This window comes from Pseudophryne corroboree, chromosome 3 (genome assembly GCF_028390025.1).
Source record: "Pseudophryne corroboree isolate aPseCor3 chromosome 3, aPseCor3.hap2, whole genome shotgun sequence".
NCBI classification, from domain to species: Eukaryota; Metazoa; Chordata; class Amphibia; order Anura; family Myobatrachidae; genus Pseudophryne; species Pseudophryne corroboree.
In genome coordinates, this window is record NC_086446.1 from 62,255,525 (window position 1) to 62,278,210 (window position 22,686).

Below are 22,686 nucleotides of genomic sequence, written 5' to 3' on the forward strand. Positions count from 1 at the left end.
TGAAGATACTTGAATTTGCTGGAACTGAGGGAGACTTAACCGGACAAATGGATGGCACCAAATTGAGTCTGGAAGAGCTTGAACCAGCTGTAATCTGAGGATTTTTAGAATTATGGATGTGATCGGATTGGGTCCAGAGGTATTTCAATCAGTTGGAACTGAAGGAGCTTTTGGACCAATGGATGGAACTGAATTGGGTCTGGAAGTATTTGAATTGGCTGTTACTGAAGGAAGCAGAATCTGTCTAGAACTAGAATGAACAGAATCCACATGTTCAAATGGCCCATCCAAGACCTGAACCATGCTGCCTGCCAACATGGTAGCACTCTCAGAAGATGGCTAACAGGAGTTTATGTCTGCATCTGTGGCTCTAAGAATTCCACCTGGGATCATGGCCCTGGATACTTTCCTTGGGTCTGAAACTCTGGAGACCCCACCTGGGGTTGGCAAATCAGATCCCTCTCTTAGGGTTGGCAATTCTGGCACCCCTCCTGGGGTTAACATATCAGACACTCCTTTATGAGTAGAAGATTTGGATGCCACTTCTGAAACCTGAACACCAGATACCCCTTCTGGGGTTGATCCATTGGACACCCCTCCTGGGGTTAGAATATCAGATGCCCCTCTAGAGACTGCAGGAACAGATGCCCCTCCTGGGGCTATGGAATCTGGCAACTCCTTGGTGATGAGAGAATTAGACAATCTCTTTTCATTCCCTAACTTGGTAATAGGACTCCTAGTTACAGGACCCCAATTGTAGACGTCAGCATTTTTCAAAATGACCTTCTTAATATACTTGTCCTGATCAGAGAAAGCTGAAGATGAAGATACCACATAAGATGGTTTGTAAATATGAACACTGTGATGATGAAATCTGTCACCTTTCCTTGTCTTACAGTAGAAGCAGAAATGAAGCTGCCTGCGACATCTGCATTCCCCTTCAGAAAGTATAGGCCGTAGATTACTCATGAACTAATCTTTACTTGGTGCAGGAGGAAATTACTACAGCATGCGCTCAGGTCTGAACTGTTCATGCGTATGCACCACAATGCGCCGGCACGACAGACCACAGCAACGGGGATTGCTGGGCAGCGACTGGATGGTGCGAAAAATCCGAACGCACCGGCGAACGCAAGGAGATAGACAGGAAGAGGGTGTTTGTGGGTGGCAACTGACCGTAATCAAGGAGTATCAGGAAAAACACAGGAGGGAGCCAGGCTCGGACTGGCCCACAGGGATACAGGGGGAACCACCGGTAGGCCCCACTGCCTGGGGGGCCCTCCTCCTCTAGGGATCAGGTTCTAGACTGTGCACTTGAATTATATATTATACATATGTTACCTTATTCTGCACAGAATTATGATGTATTCTCTACAGTATATTGCTGTCATTAATCTGGCACATTATCATGCATGCATTAGCATTAATTACTATATAAATTATCAAGGAGTCCAGACCAGGTACTCTATAATTGTTAGCCAAACCTCTGTGGTGGCTGGCCACACCCCCTTTGGAGGCTGGCCACACCTCTAAACATGGGCCCCGACCACTGCATACCCCCGGTGGGCCCTTCATGCTCCAGTCTGACACTGGAGGGAGCAGTCATTTGGAGGGAGAGTTTCTGACATCAGCTCCGGCCCGATCATCGCACTGGAAGAGTAAGTCCTGGACTGTGCAGAGACTGCACAAAATTAGTTTGTGCAGCTTTGCTACACATCTGAACGCACACTTGCACAGCAAATTCACCCTCCCCCTGCAAAAAACGCACCCTAGTGATCAGGTCTGAATTACTCCCTTAGTTTTAAGGGAGTCAGAAACAGGGGCTTCCTTGGTATCAGAGAATTGAAGGAAATCTTTCACGGAGATGGGAGCAGAGGACTTTAGTGAATCAGGAGCATCACCAAGAAATTCTGAAAGAATCAGGACAATACTGGAGAGACGGCCTTGTAACTGTTTCAAGAGTTCAATAAAAATCTTCAGACATTTGGGTTGCAGAGTAATAGGAAATGGAGGACGAGTTTCAGAACTGAATGGAAACGTAAATCAAGATTCAAATATAGTAGTCAGAATTGACACTGGAGAAAACTGCACTGACAAACTGGAGGCTTCAGAATCATGGAATGAGGATTGGATAATATCCAGCTGATTGGACAGTTGTTGCAGGAACCATAGTACTTGAGCCTGTGCAACCTCTTAATGTTCTAGACATGTGGCCAGGTCTTGTACAGGTCCTGCAGTTTGAACCTGATCCTTAGCTCGATCCATTAGGCCAGTACAAACTGTCATGCCTGAGGTTTGGGTCTGACTTGATTAGTCGTGGGGTGCTGAAGCAGGAGCTGAAGGTGAGTGAATGGCCCAAAGGCATGTATAAAACTAAAAATAACTTTATTGTACAGGAAACTGGAACTGGAAAGTGAAAAGACTGGAACCGTATAGTGACTGGACTGGAACCAGATGGTGTCTGGATTGAACCAGATAGTGACTGGAGCTGAACTGCAACCGGACTAGTAGCTTGAGCCAGACTAGTAACTAAAACCGGACTGGAACTGGAATAGTTACTTCAGCCGGACTGGAACGGGAATAGTAACTGGAGCCAGACTGGAACCAGAATAGTAACTCGAGACAGACTGGAACCGGAATTGTAGCTGGAACCAGAATGACTGGTGAGTGGTCAGACTGGAACTGGCAGGTGACCGGGCTAGAATCAGTGAGTAGGCAAGGAACAAGTCTCTTAATAGAGCAGACTGGAACACGGTGGTGAATGAATACTTGCATATACCAGTCAGGAACTGGATTTGGGTGGACTGGGTCCATAAAGATACATAGTATCTGGGATCTCAGCACAGGGCTGTTACACAGAAGCAATGTTGTACTGGTGATTTGAGCCAGTCAGGAAATGGAAATTATTAGGCTGAGTGTTTGGTGATTGGATGCTGTGGTCAGCTGGTCTTAGAGCAGAGTCAGTTGACTGAATCCAATAAGGCTGTGGCCATGCCTGTGTTTTCAAGGGAACTCTGGCGTTCAGTCTGCGAGTCAGGATATTGAGTGGAAACAGAGCTCTGCAGAGAAACACACTTTAAGGGCCAAATTCAATTAACCCGTCAGCAAATCGGGTGATAAGTGTCGCCGCCGGGGGTTATCTATTTAGCCCAGAGAAGCCGGAGCGTGCCGCAGCTTATCTGGAAAATGGGGCCATTTCACCCTGAAAACATACAGGTTTCACTGAACATGTGTGTTTATGGGTGTAACAGTATGTTTTATAGGCCGAGCTAATCAAATAGACCGACCGCAGCACCAGAAGAAACATCGGGTGGTTTTACTCCCGATTTTTCTTTGGGCCAAATTGAGTACTCTATTTAGGATTATACACAAAATGCTGAGAGTGCGGCACAGAGACAGCATGTACAGACTTCACTAGCAGCTAGGAACGATGAGCCGAGAGACCAGTTCATACTTGCCTACCTGACCCTCTCCATGAGGGAGAAAATGCTCTGTTCCTGGACTTTCCTGGTAATGTATGATTGCCATCACCTGTGGTGAAACACCTTTCTTATCAATTAAATAGCTCACCACAGGTGATGGCAATCATACATTACCAGGAAAGTCCAGGAACAGAGCATTTTCTCCCTCATGGAGAGGGTCAGGTAGGCAAGTATGGACCAGTTGCTGAACACAGGATCCTGCAGATTACTCACACAGGGGAATTCTAAGGTGGCTAATCATGAGTTTCAGTAGCAAGTATCACAGACTGCAGCTTGTATGCTGAGCAGACTTCTCAGGTAATGAACTCAGCAAAGCACGGGATCTGGTCTCCAGGTCGACAGTGTCTAGGTCGACCACTATTGGTTGACAGTAACTAGGTCGACAGGGTCTCTAGGTCGATATGTTCTAGGTCTACAGGTCAAACGGTCGACATGAGTTTTTCACAATTTCTTTCTTTTTTTGAACCTTTTCATATTTATCGATCCACGTGGACTACGATTGGAACGGTAATCTGTGCAGAGCGAAGTGGCAGCGGAGCGAGGCACCTTGCCCGAAGCATGGCGAGGGGACATGGTGCACTAATTGGGGTTCCCTGTGACATTACGGAGAAAACGACACCAAAAATCATAAAAAACTCAGGTCGACCTTTTGACCTGTCGACCTAGACCATGTCGACCTAAAGGCCCTGTCAACCTAGAGACCCTGTCAACCTAGTTACTGTTGACCAATAGTGGTCGACCTAGACACTGTCTACCTAGTTACTATCTACCTTCCATACCACATCCCAAAGCACAACATACTTTAAATTGGTGAGGTGGGCTAAACCCAGCACACAGGATAGACTGAACTGCAGTAGTGATGGAGAGTTTGACATGCCTATAGCATAATAGCTAAAACAATTACCATACAATGTATCTACTTTACAAATTTTTATTATTTCAGTTATTAATTCACAATGACTGTGAGGTGGAAAATGTTAATCTAATCTTAACTAATGCTGATTCCTCACCAGGTTACTGGGCTGTGATCTGACCTCCTCCTGCTGTGATGACCTCCGCTCTGTTATTACTACACTCCGCTCTCTGACCAGACTGGACCTATCGTACAATGGTCTGGAGGACTCTGGAATATACCTTCTGTGTGAGGGACTGAGACACCCGGCCTGTGCCCTGCAGGAACTTAGGTAAGAACTGTCCTGGCATTTATAAATCTGTTCTCAGTACAGTGCATAGACCACATTGGTCAAAGTCACAGAAACATTATCTACTATTATTTTTTTTATAGCATCTGAACACATAGGTGATATTTTAACATTTCCTTCTCCTTTTAAAAATTACAATTACTGTTTAATTTACTTATGTTATTTACTGAGTTTTATTTTATTTTTTTTAGATCAGAGGTTATTATTAGTAATAGAAAAATAGACACCCACAATACAAAAGCGCACAACAAATGATGTTCCTGATGGAATAAAGAGTCCTTCAGTCCCAGTGTTTCTGTGACCGTATTTCTTCCATAAATGACAAATGTCTTGAAAATGTACCCCAGAAGAAGTAAAAGTGCACAAAAGTCTAATACTGATAACACATTATAATCTGATCACAATAAGGTGCATGACAACTGCTACCAAACGGTATGGTCTACAAATTCATGCAGGCATATATGAATATTATTATTATTATTATTATTATCCTTTATTTATATGGCACCACAAGGGTTCCACAGTGCCCAATTACAGAGTACATATGCACATAATCAAAACAGGAAAACAGTGACAGCTGAAGACAATATTTGACAAGTACCGGGTAACTAAGCATAACTACACCAGTAGACGACACTGAGATAAGTATCAAGGTGGCCGAAAACTGCAGGATTTGTGCAGTTGAGGATTTATGAAGTAAGAAAAGGGAAGAGGGCCCCACTCATGAGAGCTTACTTTCTAAAGGGGAGGGTCAGACAGACAGGGGTGACACAGATGGAGTAGACCAAGCATGGGACAGAGGCTTAGGATGAGATTTAGCTGGGTTTGGTAAAGAAGTGGGTCTTGAGAGCCCGTTTGAAGTTCTGTTGAGATATATCTATCTGTATATGTATAAAATATGGTAGAGAGTCCCTGCCCATCCAAAGAAAAGCTGTCCCGCTGTCCAATTCCACTCCCTCACTCCGATCCTTGTACCTCTCTGGATCACGTAAAGATCAGGAAGAGACTTTCCATAGTGTAAAACCTCCTCAAAAGTTTAATTACATTAATCATATAAAAGAAGGCAAAGAGAAGACTTGGCAGTTGGACCATTCATGTGGGCAGTTGCACGGTGATGTTCCGGGGATGCCTGGGGTTATATACCTGAATAAGCCTACAGTATGTGTCTACTTATGTATGTTATCCATAAAATCTGGTAGGGGTACAATTTTCCTTATCTTCTTTATATTATTTTATTATGTTTTATGCAATCAAACGTTTGATGCAGTTTTACACTGCTACTTTGGGGCATCACATTGTAGCACTTAATTTAGCACTTTTTGCAGCACCTTATTATTTTTTAACAATGTAACACTTTATAGTATTCTAATGAATACCTCAAACTTATGTAACACTCATTAACTCATAGCTCATGAATTTTTCTTATTAAAACTTACTTACACTCTAGCCTCTCACATAATGTAGTGCCTTGGGGTGGCTGGCTTGGTGGGGTCCCATTCCCCAGACTTGAACCATATTGTTAGGGACCCACCAGATGAGGTCACATGAACGCTGGTTCGTTGGCTGATATTTTTTGGGCCCAAAAATATGGCAAGTACAGTACATCAATTTTGCTCTATGTTAGATTACAGAATACATTATAATTATTCTGATTAGCAGTGCTTGGTACTATGGAGTGTGCATCTGCATTATTAATTTTTGTGTAGAACTACAGGTCTCAGCATGATAGCACCTCTCATTATGTTTGTAATTAGGGTGTGTAGTTCAGCCCCCCTATATAATATATGAAAAATTCTGACAGCCTGCAAATTTTATGCTATGAGACTACAGTTTAAAGTCTAGGAACTTAGTTAACTGCACAATTGATATGGTACCATATTCTTAAAAATTGTAACAAGCATTTTAAATGATGACTCACCTAGCAGGTGTCAGGAACCTGTGCATTGGGATGCTGCTGTCAGTATTTTGACATCTGGCATCCCAAGTGCCAAGACCCCGATACCCTCCTCGTCACAGCAGCCTGGCTTGGATATTGCGGTATGTATCTACAACTTGCAAGAACATTGGGTCTAAAAAGTGGTGGAAGAATGTAACAAAAACCAGTTGAATATTTAATTTTTATCCCCACATCCCCCATAGCACATTGCTGCTCACCCCAATACTGTGCTTAAACCAGCCTTAATATTGGTAATATATGTACACTGTAATTGTGTTTTGTTATGTTACACTGTAGGTGATGTATTCATGTCAACCCTAGATTTCATTTGTTTAATTATGCCAAAGGAACAAGTCTGAACACCAATTATTTGAAGGTCAGGTATACTAGACTGTTGTGTAACAGAAGCAATCTTTGTGTACATAAACCACAGGAGATTGCAGTTCCTGCTCAAACTCCATCAGAGATTTCTGCAGCTTGAGTCGTTCCTGAGATCCCGTAGCTTCTACCTTGTTTCCTGTCTCCCTGTGGGTCTCAATTGCTGGATTTCCACCACCACCGGTGAGGGGAACATCCCAACAGCCTATGGAGAGGTTCTGACTTCTCCTAAGCCCAGCAAACAGCAGAGACAGTGCCATAAATGGGAGCGGCATGAATCCAAGATGGTGGCCACGACTCCCCAGTGCTCTCAGCACTCAGCTCCTTCCACTCCCACTGCTCTCCTAATTCTTTCAGGCAGGCCCTGCAGTAAGCTAATGGTAACATAGTTCAGGTGACTCAAAGGGTGCAAGCTAATGAGGTGAAGCTGGGGGAGACCTTTCATGATGTTTTTATACTGAATTACCAGTATGACACTCATAAACAGCATCTGCAAGTTGTGTTTTCCTTTGTTGGGGTTCTTTCCCTCATCTTTGTTAATTTGTTTTCCTCCTTGAGTGACCTTTCTTTTGCCCTTGACCACCTCTTTTCCCCTACTCCACGTCATTGCACTATTGGTTCTATATTTACATGGCTACTTTTAGGTCTGTACATTGCATTGCCCTGAACGCCGATCCAGATTCCTGATTTTTCATATGACCTTTAGGCTGTCTTTCTTAAGCGCATACTGACATGGCTCCTTTGAAGTATTGTTAATGGAATACGGGTGGTATTAACTCCCCCATTAAGAGAAAAATTATTTTTACCTACTGTATATCCATAAGCTTAATGTTGATATTGAACTGTTAAAAGAGACACATCTGATACCGTCTGAGATCCTGAAGCTTAATTGTACGGGTTATTTGGTGGTGTCATCAGATTCTTAGAATTCTAAAAAGAGGGGTGTAGTAACGCTAGTTAAGAAACACCTCTTCCCTCAAATTCATGCGTCCTATGAGGATCCCTCTGGGCTTTATACTATTACTGACATTACTATTTTGGGTGAGAGATTAGTAACTTATTCGCCCATAATGCTCACTCCTCTTATTGATTCCTCTGTGATATTGGGTGGTGATTTTAATATGGTGTTCTCTGCTTATATCAATAGACAGTTTCCTCCCTCCCACCACTAAACCCCCCCCCCCCCCCCTTCCCCTTCCTTAGGTATTACTTTACTGACCTCTGTACTAGATTTATTGGATATCTGGCGAGTACACTAGAAATGTCTAAGGGCATCACGAATATGAAATCCTTAAAGGCCTCCAGCCTCGATGGCTTTTCTGGTGAGTTTTTTAAGATATTACATAAGCATGTGTGCCCTCCCTTAGTGTCATTTTATAATTCTATACTTAAAGACAGCTGTATATCCCCTTATTGTGCGGCAGGCACTTTTTGTGTTTTGTGTTTTGGTTTTGGTTCTAATTCCATTTTCGTGTTTTGGTTTTGGCTTGGTTTTGCCAAAACCACCCTTTCGTGTTCTGGTTTTGGATCTGGATGATTTAAAAAAACAAAACATAAAAACAGCTAAAATCACAGAATTTGGGGGTAATTTTGCTCCTATGGTATTATTAACCTCAATAACAATCATTTCCACTCATTTCCAGTCTATTCTGAGCACCTCACACCTCACAATATTGTTTTGAGACCTAAAAGTTGCACCGAGGTGGCTGTATGACTAAGCTAAGCAACACAAGTGGACAACACAAACACTTGGCCCATCTAGGAGTGGCACTGCAATGTCAGGCAGGAGGACAGATATTAAAAAAAAAGGCCCCAAACAGCACATCATGCAAAGAAGAAAAAGATTTGCAATGAGGTAATTGTATGACTAAGCCAATCGACACAAACAATTGGCCCATCTAGGTGTGGCACTGCAGTGGCAGATAGGAGGGCAGATATAAAAACAAAAAAAGGCCCCAAACAGCACATCATGCAAAGAAGAAAATGATTTGCAATGAGGTAGTTGTATGACTAAGCCAAGCAACATAAACAATTGGCCCATCTAGGAGTGCACTGCAGTGGCAGACAGGAGGGCAGATATTAAAAAAAGGCCCCTACAGCACATGATGCAAAGAAGAAAAAAGGTGCATCAAGGTTGCTGTATGACTAAACTAAGTGACACAACCACCTGGCCCATCTAGTAGTGTCACTCAGTTGCTGAATGTTGAGAGTGGGCCGCAATTGTTTGGTCCACTGACAGCATCTCCAGCATGCTTCAGTCACTTTAAAAAAATCTGCAATTGGTGGACTTATACGGCGGTACCCCAGGACTAATACAGCAGTACCTCTGGACTCATACGGCAGTGTCACACAGGATGGCACTTTTCAAAAACTAGGCCCGAAACAGCACCTCATGCAAAGATGTCGAAGAGGTGCAATAAGGTAGCTGTATGACTAAGCCAAGCGACACAAACAATTCCCACTTGAATTATACGTCCAAATCACTGGAATTAATTGGCAAGATCACTGTAATTAATAATTATAAATCACTGAAATTCATTGCCAAAATCACTGTAATTATACGTCCAAATCACTGGAATTAAATGGCAAAATCTCGCTATTGCCTGCCTAGTGAAGTGGAATCTACATGGGATTTGTTACCAGGACAAAATACCTCCATCAATTGTCTAAATCCCACTGCACTAATGGCGGATACCGGATGCATGACTAACACCAACATAAGTGTCAAGGCCTCAGTTATAAAGGCTTCCATCGTCATGTGAAACTGAACCACTAGTCATGAACATAGGGGGTAATTCCAAGTTGATCAGAGCAGGATTTTTGATAGCAATTGGGCAAAACCATGTGCACTGCAGGGGAGGCAGATATAACATGTGCAGAGAGAGTTAGATTTGGGTGGGTTGTTTTGTTTCTGTGCAGGGTAAATACTGGCTGCTTTATTTTTACACTGCAAATTAGATTGCAGATTGAACACACCCCACCCAAATCTAACTCTCTCTGCACATGTTATATCTGCCTCCCCTGCAGTGCACATGGTTTTGCCCAATTGCTAACAAAAATCCTGCTGCGATCAACTTGGAATTACCCCCCATAGGCCAGGGCCTCAGCCGTTCCTTGCTACTCCGTGTCGTAAATGGCATATTGGCAAGTTTATATTTCTCCTCAGACGATTTAAATTTATTTTTTTGGTTCTTTTTATTGAACTTTGGCTTTTTGGATTTTACATGCCCTCTACTATCACATTGGGCATCGGCCTTGGCAGACGACATTGATGGCATTTCATTGTCTATGTCATGGCTAGTGGCAGCAGCTTCAGCACTAGGAGGAAGTGGTTCTTCTTGATCTTTCCCTATTTTCTACTCAAAATTTTTGTTCTCCATTATTTTTGGGGAGTTACAAGAGACAATATGTGTCACAGGAATGACTGGAATTACTGATGACACAGGACACTACCAATGCTCTGATGCAGCCCAACAGTTTTTTGATAATAATATAATTGTAATTTGTTATACTGCAGCAGTGGATATATATAGCAGGAGCGTATATTGTCACTGGAATTACTGATGACACAGGACACTGGATATATGGCAGCAAAGAACACCAACACTGTGACTGCCTGGACTGATGCAGCACAATACACTGGGTGACTACACTGGACTGGTCTGCACAATATAGCCCCACTTTACAGCTACACTGGCTATATGGACTGGACTGAGCAGCACAACACTTGTCACCCCACTTTCCCGCCCGAATAAACAGAGACTGAGCACACTGAATAGTACACATCCTCTCACTCTCCGAGACTGGAGTGAAAATGGTCGCAACGCGCGGCTCCTTTTATGGAATCCAAATCCTGCGAGAATCCGACAGCAGGATGATGACGTTTTGCCGAGTTTGGGTTTCCAAGTCAAGCCTGGCTCGGATCTGGACTCGGAAGCCAAAGTTCGGGGGGGTTCGGTTCTCTGAGAACCGAACCCACTCATCTCTAATTTTAATATGGTAATCATCTGAGTGTTGCCCAAGCCGGGCTGTATCCCATTGTCCCGTGCCTCCTACAGGCCCATTTCATTATTAACAGGCCCATTTCGTTAAATCCTTTCAGACAGGTTGAAGCAGTTACTGCCTTCTATTATTGGACCAGATCAAACAGGTTTTAATTGTGGCCGCCACTCTGCAGTTAAAATAAGGAAGGTGCTCTAAGTGTTGCAGTCGGCCGCCTTGCTTTCTGATCAGCCCCACCAGGGTATTATCTCTATGGATGCGGAAAAGGCATTTGACCTCGTAACCTGGGACCATTTGGTTTCCCATCCCAATTGGTGTTTCTTCTGTCTACTATTTATACTTCCCCTTCAACCCAGGTGTCTAGTAATGGTTACCTCTCTGACTCCATTTGTGTCCGCAGGGGAACTCACCAGGAAGGCACTAGGTCCCCCTTTCTTTTTACCATAGCCTTGGAACCACTTGCAATCACATTACATGACTTGGTTGCATTTAAAGGTATTTGTATTGGATCAACAGAAATCAAATTGTCCCTATTTGCAGATGACATGCTGTTGTTTGTCTCTGACCCAGTGTCCTCCATTCCGGCAATAATATCCTTACTGCATAGCTATGGCTCATTTTACACAAGTCAGAATTGTTGCCAGTGGCAAATATTTTCCCGGCGAACCTGCGGGACCCTTTTAATCACTTTTTGAAAACCACTAGTCACATTACATAGAAACATAGAATTTGATGGCAGATAAGAACCACTTGGGCCCATCTAGTCTGCCCCTTTTTTTACCATATTTTTACCTCAAACCTTCTTTGATCCTTATTTCTTTGTAAGGATATCCTTATGTCTATCCCATGCATGTTTAAATTGCTCTGCTGTCTTGGCTTCTACCACCTTTGATGGGAGGCTATTCCACTTGTCCACTACTCTTTCTGTGAAGTAATTTTTCCTCCAGTCTCAGTGCATGTCCTCGTGTCCTATTGCTTCTCTTCATTTGGAGAATGTTTCCCTCCTGAACTTTGTTAAAACCCTTCATATATTTGAAAGTTACTATCTGGGTATTACCCTCCCTGCAGTCTTATCATCACTTTATCACCTTAACTTTACTATGGTTATCTCCTACCTATCCACATAACTAGATGCCTGATTGCTTCTGTCTCTCCTAGGCAGGGTAGCTCTGATAAAATGTGTAGCAATCCCAAATGCTCCCAGTATGTATTTCAGCCTCTGATGCTGCAATTGTATTTAAATATTTTCTACATTTCTGTGGAAATGTAGTCAACCTCGTGTTGCTGTAGCCAAATTGCTGCTCCTTAGGTCTAGGGATGTTGTGGGGCTGCCTGATGTACTCACATTCACCAGAGCCATCCACATTAGATATATTAGTGATTGGCTCCTCCTATACTCGTGCTCCTACTGAACTGACTATATTTTTCCCTTTTTTAATGGCTGTATTGCTTCACTCACCTAAATCCACCTCATATGATTAACAATATTTTGTTTCACGACACGTACAGTATGTGGCTTGGAAAGCCATTTGTTTAATAACTTCTCGCCCTTATACATATTCCAAATATATTCCGTTTACTGGTAACCCCTCATTCACCCCAGGCCCTTGAGAGGATTACAGATGTCTTTGACCCTGGCATTGTTATACTACGTTTTAGAACCCTTCATGAACAGTTCCAGGTACCTCACAGGCAATTTTGTATGTACCTTCAAATTACTCATTATGCTTGCTCTATTATGGTACAACACACACAGATATCCCAGACCCGACCCACAAATTATTAACACTCATTCTGCTCCACCCATACAAAACTAGGGGTCTAATTACTAAGCCTTGGATGGAGGTAAAGTGGTCGGAAATAAAGTACCAGCCAATCAGCTCCTAACTGCCATGTCGCAGGCTGTGTTTGGCTTTAGCTGATTGGTACTGGTACTTTATCTCCATCCAAGGCTTAGTAAATAGACCCCTAAATATCTTAGTATAGATCTTACCAGTAACTCATAGAAACAGGTCTAAAAAAGGACTGTTACTCCTTGGAGCAGAGAGATCTCATCCATCTCCTCCCAGGATGTTTTACTTGACCACTCTACTCTTAAGATTCCTGCAATGCTCTTGGTTACAGGACGAGCATATCAATAATATCAACCATGTTTATATTTCCCAGGCTCACAGGTGTTTTATGGTTGCAGAGTGGTAGGGTAATTGTCTCAAATGTAGGCACCCAGATGCTACCTTTTTTCTCAATTTTTGGCTTTGTCCTAAAATCTGTAAGTTGTGGGGGAAGTGGTATATTTCTTAATAATATTTTTAGTCTCAGTGGGGCAGATGTATTAAGCCTGGAGAAGGGATAAAGAAGTGATAAAGCAGTGATAAGTGCAAGGTGATAACGCACCAGCCAGTCAGCTCCTAACTTGTCAGGGAAAAACGCGGGAGTGTCTGGAGAAACGGGGGAGTGGCAGGCCGAACGCTGGGCGTGTGTGTGACGTCAAACCAGGAACGAAACGGCCTGAGCTGATCGCAATCTGTGAGTAGGTCTGGAGCTACTCAGAAACTGCTAAGAAATTTCTATTCGCAATTTTGCTAATCTTTCGTTCGCAATTCTGCTAAGCTAAGATACACTCCCAGAGGGCGGTGGCTTAGCGTGTGCAATGCTGCTAAAATCTGCTAGCGAGCGAACAACTCGGAATGACCACCAATGTGCAGAGCTACCCTCATTTTTTGGGCTCGGTTAAATCATTACTGATTTCCACCTTGAACTATAACAGACAAGCTATTTTTCTGGCCATAAAGACCGGTGTTATCTCTTTTTACAAAAAATGGGGCCTTTACATTGACTGACTCGACTCCTCCAAGCAGTCAAAAATATTACATGTGTTTGAATCAACCTTGTGGTTTTTGCCTAGAAACTTGTGATGTCCTTACTAGCTACCATGTACTGTATACTCTTTTCTGCCTTGAGCTGCAGGACCTCGCCTGGGCTCTACTATGTCATAGTCTATGATAATTACTTTAGTTTATACATGGTCTCAGCGCATCGATCCATACTCCCTCATGGAGCACATCGCCTAGTGTGTACACACCCTAAGACACGGAAGAAAACAAAACTCACCCCTACAGCCTGACTAGATTGCTTAGATTTGAAGCACTGATCTCTCATGTGTATGCCCCCCAGCGATAGCGATACACGGGGCCTTATCGCTGTTGCTAGATTAGCCTGCATACAGGCTCAATCTAGCACATTGTTCATTTCACCCGCTGGGTGAAATGAGCGCCCCCTCACCCAGCACACATTGCGCTGTGCTGAACGGGGGGAGAGATGTGTGCTGAGCGGTGACTGATAGATCGCTCAGTACACATCTCTATAGTGTGAAAACCAAAGAAAAAGATAGCAGCGCTATTCAAACTGTTAAATATGAATTCTAATGAGAAGGATTGAGTGATAATACATTTTTCAATTTTAATAAAACATAAAAATTAGGCCTCAATAAAAATTGGATACACAATCCAAAGACAATTAAAAACAACAGTTGTGGGTCAAATGTTTGTAACCGCCTATCACTTTCACATCCGTTTCCTATTAGTAAAACTTGATCATAAAGCAGATGGAGACAGGCTGACGGCGCAGCCACACCAATACACTTTACCCGAAAGACCGTTAGAGGTGTAGTCCCTTTTGAGTGTCTCTGATGTTTTACTCAAAACCAGCCAGGTTTGGGATCCTCATTAGAACACGGTGTCCTCTTTATGAAGAAAGGGTGGATGGTGTTTCCAGTTGTGAAGAAATTGTCTCGTTTCCTCTGCAGATGGAAGAAAGTCCAGTAATTGGTCCGGATGTGATATGGCAGTATGAATTGGCGTAATTTATTGACCCAAGTAGCCTCCTCCTGACGCGTTTCGCTGCAGGCACTGCAGCTTTATCAAAGGTGACTTAGGTAGGCAGCTATCCAGATATTTATACCCTTGGTGATTACCATACAATATGCAGCTGTTCACTCAATCCTTCCATTTAGTAAAATTACTAATAAAAACAATTATATTTACCATTCTATATGTTTTAAAGTAATCCTCGGACAGACTCAGATAACTACGCTTTATTATTTGGAGGAATTAAACCCAAAAACGAATCAATTTCTTATAAACCGACCCCTACCTATTGTAGTACTTCCGGGTCGCGGGGGTATGTAATTAAAATAGTAAACATCACATACTTAAACACATTATAAGGAGAATTATTCTCTCATGCATGTATAAAACGCTGTAGTTGGCACCACACTCATAAGCCCCATATCGATTGCGAGCGAATAGAGCCTGCTTGAATCTTATATTCTATAACGACCCTATTGTGTTGCTTCCGCCCCGTGGAGCGCATTTGCGTTCCACCTTTTAGTTAGAGGGGAGGTGTTCCTACACGCCTTCCGTTTATCTGGTCACATGTCACCCGTATCTCTGGTGACTATGGGGATTGTGGTAAAGTACGGCGTGGCGGGGTACTTCTCGGTACATGTTACGTAATCCACGTAACGTAATGATCACGTCCGTTGACATGGTAACCCGCAGTCAACTCAGTGTGCTATTATGATCCATTTAGTGTGACCAATGGTATATTGAAACCTGATGATATATGGTTACGTTTTAATCATGTCTCTTTGTTCCAGAAAGAATTTAGTAGGTCGATCAATTTCTAAAGGGTACATTACGAGACAAATATATATATATAGCCCGATCTACTCTTCCATTACTGGAACCCCCATTCATATGTATATTTCTAAACCCGGCCAATCATTATACTATTTATATACCTGTTGTTTTAATGTAATAAAAGGATTATAGAGGGAGGATACAATTCATAAATTAAATGTCTCCGTGTGTTTATTTATTCATATGGAGACTATATTATATTATAGGGATTTCATTTTTATTTTTGTTCTATGTTTATTTACATTTAAGTGTTTTTATATTATTTTAATTATTTGAGATCTTGTTAATCTTATTTTAGTATTTTATATTCACACTTCAGCCTCAGACAATCTTTTCCTATAATGAATAGTAAATTGATAACTATAATGTATATAATTAAATCTGCCGTTCACCCAATGGGTGTCACTGCTGAAAATAGCCAGAAAAGAAAAAATAGGCATATATAAAAGCTAAGCTAGGCATATATATGTATCACTCCAATCAGATCCTAATTTATTTATTATCCATAGGGGAGAAAAGGGGAGGAAGGGGGGGGGGGGGGGGAGGGGGGGGGAAAGGGGGGGGGGGGGGAGAATTGAGAACAGCACAATCCTGTCCCTACTGGTATTTCCTACATGTTTATCCCTCCAATCAGATCACAGTATTTAACTTTACTGCCTCATTAAGTCCCTCAGGGAATATACTGTTCATCTGATACATCCAGAAAACCTCCTGTCTGCATAATCTTTTATATCTGTCACCCCCACGTGTAGTTTGAGGTATATGTTCTAGACCTATGAGTTTTAAACATTTCGGATCTCCACCATGAACATCATAGTAATGTTTGGAGACACTATGTGTCTGGATCTTATTAATAATGTTCCTCCTATGTTCTAGGAACCGGACTTTAAGTGCCCGGGTTGTACGTCCTATGTATTTTTTACCACACCCACATATTAGCATATAGATGACATATGAAGTATCACAGTTGATAAAACTACCAATTTCAAATAACCTCTCAGGTGTTTCTACATTAATTTCTTTTGTGCGATTACAAATATGGTTACAAGTTAAACATTTACTCTTCCCACATCTGTAGCAACCCTTTAATCTTGCTTGATGGTTCTCCAGCCAATTCTTATTCCCACTTATATCATTGTTGTTCTCTTTAATGGTCTTCAGATGGCTGGGAGCTAGCAAATTTTTGAGAGACTTATTTTTTCGAAAGATAAACCTGGGTTCTGGATTTAATATTGAGGATAACTGGGGATCTTGTTTAAGGATACCGTAATTCTTTGAAATGATGTTCCTAATCTCTGAATGACAGTTGTTAAATGTTGAGATAAATGCTATCTCCTCCGTTTGACCAGTCGCTAACGCCTTATTTTCCTTAGGTATTAACATCTTCTCTTTCCCTCTTTCTAACACCCTCCAAAGCTGATTTAATGAGTGATTTAGGGTAACCTCTATTGTAAAACACCTCCTCCATAATTTTAGCTTGTATATTAAAGGAGGTAAGATCAGAGCAATTCCTACGAAGTCGTGCAAATTGACTTTTAGGAATGCTCTTCTTCCAGGGCATATAATGACCACTTTTAAAGTGTAAATAGGCATCTGTTCCTACCTCCTTCATATAATTGGTGGTGAAAATTTTGTTCTCCCTGATCTCCAAGGAGACATCCAAAAATTCATTTTAAAGGGGTGAAAGGTGTGAGTGAAAGTTAAATTAAAAGGATTGGAATTTAAGTGGGAAACAAATAGTGAAGCAGAAAAAGCATCCCCATCCCAAATGATAAATAAATCATCTATATACCGGCCATAGAGAACCAGGTTCGCGCCAAGGTCGCTCCCCCACACGAGCTGGTCTCTATAGTGTGTACTGACCTTAAGGATACACAATGTCGTTACACATCAGACTACCCTAATTTATAGTTAGTAACTCAATAAGCACATTATCAGTGACTGCACTTACAGCCTAATAGCTGATATACTGCATACACCAACATTGTATATACATTACACAGTATATTCTGTCAGTGATGACATCATGCTGAGTGTGAGGCTGGAAATGATAAGAAATGATCTAATGCAGATCTCTCATCTCTCATCAGGTTACAGGGCTGTGGTCTGACCTCCTCCTGCTGTGATGATCTCCTCTCTGTTATTACTACAAACCGCTCTCTGACCAGACTGGACCTGTCAGTGAATGCTCTGGAGGACTCTGGAATTAAACTTCTGTGTAAGGGACTGACACATCCAGCCTGTACCCTGCAGGATCTTTGGTAAGAACTGTCCTTGTATTTATATTAGAGATGTGAACCGTCTACCATGTTTTGGTTTTAGATCTACTGTTTATTAATAAGAGATGAGTGGGTTCGGATGTCAGAGATCCAAACCCAAACCCCCCCCCCCCCGGACTTCACGATCCGAGCAGGGAACCGAGTCCGGCTCGGCACTTCCCATCAGACTCAGATCCCACAACGAGGTAAAACATAATCATCCCGCTGTCGAATTCTCGTGGGTTTTGGACTCCATATAAGGAGCCTCAAGTTGCCGCCATTTTCACTCCGGACTTGGAGAGTAAGGGAGACTGTGTGTGGTGCATCAAATAGGGTCAGTGTGTGCTCTTTAGGGGTGCTGTCCTGTGTGCTGTTAGGGGTGCTGTACATGAATGTTGCTGTCCTGTCACTGTTCTGTACAGGGGCACTATCCTGTATGCTGTAAAAAAAAATACAGGGGTGTTGGCCCTGTGTTGTATACTGTAAAAATACAGGGGTGCTGTTAAAATACAGGGGTGCTGGCCCTGTCCTGTATGCTGTAAAAATACAGGGTAGTTAAAATACAGGGGTGCTGGTCCTGTCCTGTATGCTGTAAAAATACAGGGGTGTTGTTAAAATAAAGGTACACTGGCCCTGTTCTATGTGCTGTAAATTACAGGGGTGTTGTTAAAATACAGGGATGCTGGTCCCGTCCTGTATGCTGTAAAAATACAGGGGTGTTAAAATACAGGGGTGCTGGTCCTGTCCTGTATGCTCTAAAAATACAGGGGTGTTGGTTCTGTTCTGTATGCTTTAACAATACAGGGGTGCTGCAAAAATACAGGGATGCTGTGTCCCTGTGTTATAGGATGTAAAAATTACATGGGTGTTGTTAAAATAAAGGTAAACTCACCCTTTCTTGTAAGCTGTAAAAATACAGGGGTGTTGTTAAAATAAAGGTACACTGGCCTGTCCTGTATGCTTTAAAAATACAGGGGTTCTGTGAAAATACAGGGGTGCTGTGTCCCTGTCTTGTATGCTGTAAAAATACAGGGGTGTTGTTAAAATAAAGGTACAATGGCCCTGTCCTGTATGCTGTAAATATACAGGGGTGTTGTTAAAATACAGGGGTACTGTGAAAATAAAGGGCACTGTTCTGTGTTCTGTAATAATAAAGCGGCACTGTCCTGTGAAATGGAGAACAAAAATTTTGAGGAAAAAATAGTGAAAGATCAAGAACCACTTCCAGTTCCTAGTACTAGTGCTGAAGCTGCTGCTGCTGCCACCAGTCATGACATTGACGATGCAATTCCATCAACGTCGTCTGCTAAGACCGATGCCCAATGTCATAGAGGGTATGTAAAATCAAAGAAGCAAAAAACAATAACCAAAAATAGGATTTTGGTTACCTACCGGTAAATCCTTTTCTAGTAGTCCGTAGAGGATGCTGGGGTCCACATTAGTACTTTAAGAGTTTGAGAGTGTGGGCTGGCTCCTCCCTCTATGCCCCTCCTACCAGACTCAGTCTAGAAACTGTGCCAGAGGAGACGGACTTCTTTGAGAGAAGGATTTAACACAGATAGTGGCGAGATTCATACCAGCTCACACATACAAGGCACGTCAAGCTAACTTAGCTTTAAAACTCAGCAACCACTGAAACATTACTTACCAAGTAACAATGCAGTACTCAATAAAAATGAAGATGTACTGAACCAAATAACGATAGCAGGAAAACAAAGCGCTGGGCGGGCGCCAAGCATCCTCTATGGACTACGAGAAAAGGATTTACCGGTGGGAAACCAAAATCCTACTTTCTCTTACGTCCTAGAGGAAGCTGGGGTCAATATTAGTACCATGGGGATGTACCAAATCTCCCAGAACGGGAGGGAGAGCGTGGAGGCTCCTGCAGTACTGATTGACTGAACTTCAGGTCATCAGAGGCCAAAGTATCAAACTTGTAGAACTTTGCAAACGTGTTCGACCAAGACCAAGTCCGCTTCCCAGTTGTCTACTCCCAGAATGAAGATTGCTGACAGCACCAATGCATGTTTTTCTGCCCACAGGATGATTCTTGTTACCTCTGACATTGCAGCTCTGCTCTTCGTTCCGCCCTGTCGGTTTATGTAAGCCACTGTTTTCACATTGTCCGACTGCACTTGAACGGCCCGATTTCTCAGAAGATGGGCCGCTTGAAGAAGACCGTTGTAGACAGCTCTTAGATCCAGAATGTTTATCAGCAGGCCGGCTTCCAGACTTGACCACCTTCCTTGGAAGGTTTCTCCTTGAGTGACTGCGCCCCAGCCCCGGAGACTTGCATCCATGGTTACAAGGATCCAGTCCTGAATCCCGAACCTGCAGCCCTCCAGAAGGTGAGGCAGTTGCAGCCACCAGAAGAGTGAAATCCTGGCCTTTGGTGACAGACGTATTCTCTGGTGCATGTGTAGATGGGATCCCGACCACTTGTCCAGGAGATCCAGTTGGAAGGCCCGAGCGTGACACGTCCCGTACTGCAGGGCCACCATCTTTCCCAGAAGGTGAATGCACTGATGAACCGACACCCGGGTTGGCTTCAGGACACCCCGGACCATTGTTTGTATCACCAACACTTTTTTCCTCTGGAAGAAACACCCTTTGCACTTCCGTGTTGAGGATCATTCCCAGAAAGGGCAACCTCCTGGTTGGTTCCAAATGTGATTTTGGAAGATTCAGGATCCAGCCATGTCCCCTGAGAAGCTAGGTCGTGAGAGCTATGGGCCATAACAGCTTTTCCTTGGACGATGCTTTTATCAGCAGATCGTCCAGATATGGAATTATGTTCACCTCCCGTCTGTGGAGGAGAATCATCATTTCCGCCATCACCTTGGTGAATACCCTCGGTGCTGTGGAGAGGCCGAATGGCCGGACCTGGAACTGAAAATGACAGTCCAACAGTGTGAATCGAAGATAAGCTTGATGTGGCAGCCAAATCGGGATGTGGAGGTACGCATCCAGGGATACCAGGAATTCCCCCTCCTCCAGACCCAATATCACTGCCCTTAGAGAGTCCATTTTGAACTTGAACTCCCTCAGAAAGGGATTTAGTGATTTTAAGTTCAGAATGGGCCTGACCGAACCATCCGGTTTCGGTACCATGAAAAGGTTTGAATAGTAACCTTTGTTTTGCATATGAGGTTGTACTGGCACAATGACCTGTGCCTCCACCAACTTCTGGATGGCTTCTTGCAGGACAGTCCTGTCCGCCAGCAGAGCTGGCATGCCTGATTTGAAAAATCAGTGAGGAGGGAGATTTTGAAAGTCCAGCCTGTACCCCTGAGACACAATATCTTGCACCCAGGGGTCCAGGCCGGATGACACCCAGACGTGACTGAAATGCCTAAGTCTCGCTCCCACTGGCCCTACCTCTGGGGCGTGCAGTCCACCATCATGCGGAGGACTTTGGTGTACCTTAAGCAGGTTTCTGTTCCTGGGAACCTGCAGCCGCAGGTTTCTTGGACTTGGGCCAACCTCCCCGAAAGAAGGTGTTGGACGGCTTGGCCTTTCTGGGCTTGGTAGACCGAAACGGCTGCGATGTAGCTGAAGAAAAGGGTTTCTTCGGAGCTGGTGTAGCTGAGGGAAGAAAAGGTGACTTACCAGCCGTAGCCGAGGAGATCCATGCATCTAATGCTTCCCCAAAGAGATCCTGACCTGTGTAGGGTAGGGTCTCCACACTTCTCCTGGATTCTGCATTGGCAGACCACTGGCGCAACCACAGTCCTCGACGAGCTGATACAGACATGGAAGAAATTCTCGCAGCCATGGAACCCAGGTCTTTCATGGGTTCTACCAAAAATCCTGCCGAATCCTGAATGTTACGTAAAAACAATTCAACATCACATTTCTCCATAGTATCCAAGTCTTCAAGTAACGTGCCTGACCACTTTACTATAGCTTTGGCAATCCAAGCACTGGCAATAGTGGGACGTAGTATTGCCCCAGAAGCCGTGTACATGGATTTGAGCGTATTATCAATTTTATGATCAGCCGGCTCTTTCAAGGCTGTAGATCCTGGAACAGGTAAAACCACCTTGAGAGTCTGGATACTGATGCATCAACAATAGGCGGGTTTTCCCATTTTTTCCTATCCTCTACCGGAAAAGGAAATGCAATTTTTTATCCGGGTTTACCCGAGCCTTTTCAATTTAATTCCTTTGACACAGGGAAGGTTAGCGAGGCTTTCTTATTTTCAGTAAAGTAAGCCCCTTCAACCTGCTTGGGTGTTGTATCAGCAATATTCAACACATCTCTAATAGCCTCTATTATCAACTGCACCCCTTTAGCAAGAGATGCTGCCCCCCGCAACACATTCCCATCACCGTCTGCAGTGTCAGAATCGGTATCCGTATCATCCAGCATGATCTGCGCAAGAGCAAGTTTATGTGAATATACAGCGGGGAGCCCTGATGTACCAGAACTGGGCCAGACTGCTATAGAGTTCTGTTAAGCCTGAGTTGCAGATTCATTTTGTGCAACCATAATTGAAATCTGAGATATCATAGATTTGATAGAGGATAACCACTCAGGCTCCCTTGCTGGTATCTGTGCTAAACCAGTGCAATCCTGATTACATGGAATGGGATCATCCTGAGAGGACATATCCTCTGCAGCATATGACACAGAGTCCCTGTACATTGCTTAATGGAGACCACAGACACTCCATACACACACAAGGGAGGACAGACAGAGTTTCACCCCCAAGAATGGCAAGAGAGA

At 43.3% G+C, this 22,686-nt stretch overlaps 1 protein-coding gene across 1 annotated transcript in view; it reads left to right on the forward strand.

Annotated features, from left to right (window-relative positions):
- LOC135054728 (NACHT, LRR and PYD domains-containing protein 3-like) overlaps positions 1 to 22,686 on the forward strand; it is a 470,020-nt gene that overhangs the window by 308,750 nt on the left and 138,584 nt on the right. The window contains exons 10-11 of the mRNA XM_063958025.1: positions 4,496 to 4,666; positions 17,791 to 17,961. Of these exons, the coding sequence (XP_063814095.1) occupies positions 4,496 to 4,666; positions 17,791 to 17,961 (342 nt within the window). The remainder of the gene's footprint in view (positions 1 to 4,495; positions 4,667 to 17,790; positions 17,962 to 22,686) is intronic.